Source organism: Diadema setosum, chromosome 17, assembly GCF_964275005.1.
Source record: "Diadema setosum chromosome 17, eeDiaSeto1, whole genome shotgun sequence".
NCBI lineage: Eukaryota > Metazoa > Echinodermata > Echinoidea > Diadematoida > Diadematidae > Diadema > Diadema setosum.
This window is the reverse complement of record NC_092701.1, coordinates 23,641,062-23,645,786: the sequence shown is the minus strand read 5'-3', so window position 1 is coordinate 23,645,786 and position 4,725 is coordinate 23,641,062. Positions and strand designations below refer to the sequence as shown.

At 40.5% G+C, this 4,725-nt stretch overlaps 1 protein-coding gene across 1 annotated transcript; it reads right to left on the bottom strand.

Annotated features, from left to right (window-relative positions):
• Positions 1-867: 867 nt before the first annotated feature.
• On the bottom strand, positions 868-3,291 carry LOC140240882 (actin CyI, cytoplasmic-like). Its single transcript, XM_072320660.1, has 3 exons — positions 2,900-3,291; positions 2,408-2,654; positions 868-2,033 (listed from the first exon to the last, which is right to left on the bottom strand). The coding sequence occupies exons 1-3, from the start codon at positions 3,263-3,265 to the stop codon at positions 1,516-1,518; spliced, it is 1,131 nt and encodes a 376-aa protein (XP_072176761.1). The 5' UTR covers positions 3,266-3,291; the 3' UTR covers positions 868-1,515.
• Between the last annotated feature and the right edge of the window lie 1,434 nt (positions 3,292-4,725).

Genomic DNA, 4,725 nt, shown 5'->3' with positions numbered 1-4,725 from the left:
TTTTCTCAGTTGGTTAGGCACTTCATTCTATTCAAAGCGACATAATACATCAGCTTGCCCAACATAGCAATTCATAAAATGAAAGAATGAACCTGCATCGACCATGTGACCAGGATGGTTCGTCAATCAACATTCGGGGAAGCATCCATTTCAGGATTGGTTTGTATTAAATGCGTTAACAAACTTTTTCTTTTAAAATTGCCAAATACCAGGCTTGCTGTCAGGTGGATGTACTGGCAAGCGTCATCTATAAGGATTATATAAATGATAACATCACAGATGCTTGTCTCAGTGAATTTTAAACCCTGTCTCTCAGTGCAACTGACCTTTTAATCCCAAACTGGCTTATTAATACTTCGGCGCTCGCACTCTAATCAACTTCAAGTTGTATTTTGATTTTGATGTCTCCTGGGATTTTTTTTCTTTAAGTATATATACATGTATGTATGTATGTATGTATGTATATATATATATATATATATATATATGAATAAATAAACTGTTAATGCATTTTTTTTTTTGCCAATAAAGAATGAATTTATTCAAAAAAAATGCATTACCAGTTTATTTCTTCATTTCTTCGTGGAGTCAATACGTGAATTCTCAACATGTTTATATATATATATATATATATATATATATATATATATATATATATATATATATATGTATATATATATATATATATATATATATATATATATATATATGTTATCAAAGGTTATCAAAGGTAAACATGTGCTTAGCTCTTTCACTTAGCAATACAGGAAACACACTCGTTAATCACAAAGAATTCATCAGTCTGTTGTAAATCTCGATCAGTGGGCATTTAATACTCATTCACAACTATGTACAATTTTTTTTTTTTTTACAATTTTTACATATAGCTTTGGCGTCGATGCATAGGTCACTGGATAGAAATGCATTCAAAAGAATAAAATGTATTGGTTTATGTTCTCTAGGAGCAGTAAATTGCTAGTTCCTTTTCAAATGGAAGATTCCAAAGGATAACGCATATTCAAATATCTATGAACATGTAACATACCATTATTTTCATTAGTCAGAGCGATTCGAATTCACAATTCAGTGACTGAAGTCATAACTTATGGGAAGACGTCTTTTGCGTCGGGGTGATAAAAAGTTGTTTCGTTGAGTGGAAATATCATGGTACTTGGAGATTTAGAGGTAAACTCTATGTGGCCCCAGAATTTCTACCAAATACACTGTAACTTAAAGATTTTTGGAAGTCATCCTATCTAAATGGTTCCACGTAAAGTAAGGGTTGTTATGAGTTTTGTTGTTACGGTCGTTGTTGCGAAAATATTTACCGGTTCTACGTCAAAATTGGGTTTCATGCAGGTGATAATTGTAAATCCGTTTTGTTGGTCGGTGTTGTTGTTCTTTGTCGACTTAGTCCAAGTAGGTGTAGTCTCTGCGACCAATGTATTTCAGCAATACTGTCAGTCTTTGGTTTTAAGTTTGCCAGTTTTCACTGCGGGACGAACCACGAAACATTTAGAAGCACTTCCTGTGGACGATGGATGGGCCAGACTCGTCGTACTCCTGCTTGCTGATCCACATCTGCTGGAAGGTGGAGAGGGAAGCCAGGATGGAGCCTCCGATCCATACAGAGTACTTCCTCTCGGGAGGAGCAATGATCTTGATCTTCATTGAGGGAGGTGCAAGAGCAGTGATCTCCTTCTGCATCCTGTCGGCGATTCCTGGGAACATGGTAGAACCTCCGGACATGACAGTGTTGGCGTACAGATCCTTACGGATGTCGACGTCGCACTTCATGATGCTGTTGTATGTGGTCTCGTGGATACCAGCAGCCTCCATACCAAGGAAGGATGGCTGGTAGAGAGACTCGGGAGCACGGAATCGCTCGTTGCCGATGGTGATGACCTGACCATCGGGAAGCTCGTAGCTCTTCTCCAGGGAAGAGGAGGAAGCAGCAGTGCTCATCTCCTGTTCGAAGTCGAGAGCGACGTAGCAGAGCTTCTCCTTGATGTCGCGAACGATTTCACGCTCGGCTGTCGGTAAGGGAAATCACAACAGTAGATACATTGTAGAATTTGTCACACTAAGTTGGGTTAGAGAGATCAAATACTGGGACATGAAACTAAAGGAAATTAAATTCAGGCAGATGAACTTCTGGGATATCAACTTCGGAGGGGTGTTAAAATTCAGGGATATGAAATGATCACCCATCAGTAGATTATGACTTTTTGTGTGAAATGGAAATTGACTGTCAGGATTTTTTTTTAAAGGAAATGTGGTTGTGATCAGAAGACCAGGATCATGTAGGCCTGCTGGACATTATCTATAACGATAGTCTTCGGTGTACTGTTTAAGTTGCGTGAAAAGTTATCGATAGGAAAATGGGAATAAAATCAAAAGTGCTTACCGGTGGTGGTGAAGGAGTAGCCACGCTCGGTGAGGATCTTCATCAGGTAGTCGGTGAGATCACGACCAGCCAAGTCCAGACGGAGGATGGCGTGGGGAAGGGCGTAACCCTCGTAGATGGGCACGGTGTGGGAGACACCATCGCCAGAGTCGAACACGATACCAGTGGTACGTCCGGAGGCGTACAGGGACAGCACAGCCTGGATGGCTACGTACATGGCGGGTGAGTTGAAGGTCTCGAACATGATCTGAAGAGAACAGTGCAAATAGATTGAATATTACATGAATCATATACTACAGCATTGAAACAATGTATATGCAGTCGACTTTTTAAACCAAGAATCTGGATTCTTAACTTTTTAATTTGCGGCTATGGAAGTACATTTCCCATTTTCCGTCAATTTTTATCTGAAAACATATGAATGGAGTGGTCAAGTAATCATTTAAAACGATCTGAATCTCCCGATGAATATCAAAGTCAAGCTATGCTTACCTGGGTCATCTTTTCCCTGTTGGCCTTGGGGTTGAGGGGAGCCTCGGTGAGGAGGACGGGGTGCTCCTCGGGAGCGACACGGAGCTCGTTGTAGAAGGTGTGATGCCAGATCTTCTCCATGTCGTCCCAGTTGGTGACGATACCGTGCTCGATGGGGTACTTGAGGGTCAGGATACCCCTCTTGCTCTGGGCCTCGTCTCCGACATAGCTGTCCTTCTGTCCCATGCCTACCATGACACCCTGATGGCGGGGCCTGCCGACGATGGATGGGAAGACAGCCCTTGGGGCATCGTCTCCGGCGAATCCGGCCTTCACCATACCGGATCCGTTGTCGATGACCAGGGCGGCAACATCGTCGTCACACATGATGGGTTGTTTGACTTAGGTTATTCCTGTGAGCAGATACGATAAAGATACATTGTAAATTGAAATCCTAATATACTTTATTCTGTCCATGTCAATTAAGTCAAACGAGTAAATCTTTCTGCATTATCCTTTCGATTTTGGTTTCTTGCTTGAACTTGGGCTGTATGATAAAGCATAATAATTGACAATTATGATTACAATAAAAATTCAGCAACGTATTATAAGGTTAAAAATATATCAATGTAGTCACAATAAAATACAGTTTGTGACCGAATTCGTAGTGAATTTCCTCACTTGGCCTAATGATGTGGCTTGCAGATATGTGTCACATGATAATGTCCTTGATGCATTGTCCTGTGAAGGATTATCACCCGCATCCTGGTTATCTGGTGGTAAAGTCAACCACACGGAATTCAGAAATGGTCTGGCTTTTCCTGGAATTTTCCTTTTACAAGTGTGTCGAGTCAGGCGGAAACAAGGAAACGAGTAAATTACTATCGAATGCTAAAGCGTTGATTGTAACATTTAAAAGAAAATAATAAAAAAAAAACTTTTTTGGAAAAGAAAAACCACTCAACGGGATTTGAACGACTTCTCACTAGTTATGAGCCTCTCCAAAGAGGTTTTGCACACTTCACATGATGAAGCTGAGCTATAGCGCAAACTGTCGAGCCTACCTTGACAGAAGATACTGAGAAGTTCGGGGTGATCGACGAAGATCCGTGCCGTCGACGAGCTGAGCTGGTTTCGCTGCTTGGACTGATCTGGCGATGAGTGAGGGCGTGTCTGGTGGGTTCACCTCTATTTAACGGAAAACCACCTGCTCATGGCATGCTCCTACAAAAATCATTACCATTTATGGTCATATTTCGGCATGCTGATTTACATCATCGAGTGGATCTAGGAGTATTTGCTCTTCTGGAGTGTGTTTGCGCATTCAGGTCACGATAAGGCATATCACAGGGATATATGCTGCTATCACGAACCAAGTCACATCGCCCGTCAATGGGGGAGGGGCAAAAAGTAAAATGTATACACGCACTGTCAGTATATGCAACACGATGGTCGAGGACGAACATTGGTAGGCCCGCACCCAGAATGATTAATAAACTTTGAATTCAGTCTCACTTTTAAAATACACTTAAACATTCCACTGTGAGGTGTGTAGGTGTCCAGAAATGTTTGCCACATCAAAACACGATGCCCTTTACAAAACAAACTTATGATATTGATAGTATTACGTCAAGTCTACCCACTTGCACATTTATCAAAACATTTTATATTATATCTATGTATTTTTGGTTAATGAAGCATTATGAAACACTGTTCAACTTAGGGCATATTAGCTGCGGTTGTATATTTTTTCTTTATATATTCATTTATTTATTCATGTAGTTATCACTCTATCTATCTATCTATCTATCTATTTACCTTGCTATCTATCTATCTATGTTAATACT

What these genes read in the sequence shown, in the direction of transcription:
- LOC140240882 (XM_072320660.1), bottom strand. Translation starts at nt 3,265, where the DNA reads ATGTGTGACGACGATGTTGCCGCCCTGGTCATCGACAACGGATCCGGT. An exon ending in ACAGGGAAAAGATGACCCAG is followed by an intron (nt 2,655 to 2,899) that starts GTAAGCATAGCT and finishes TGTTCTCTTCAG; the next exon opens with ATCATGTTCGAGACCTTCAA. An exon ending in CTACTCCTTCACCACCACCG is followed by an intron (nt 2,034 to 2,407) that starts GTAAGCACTTTT and finishes CCTTACCGACAG; the next exon opens with CCGAGCGTGAAATCGTTCGC.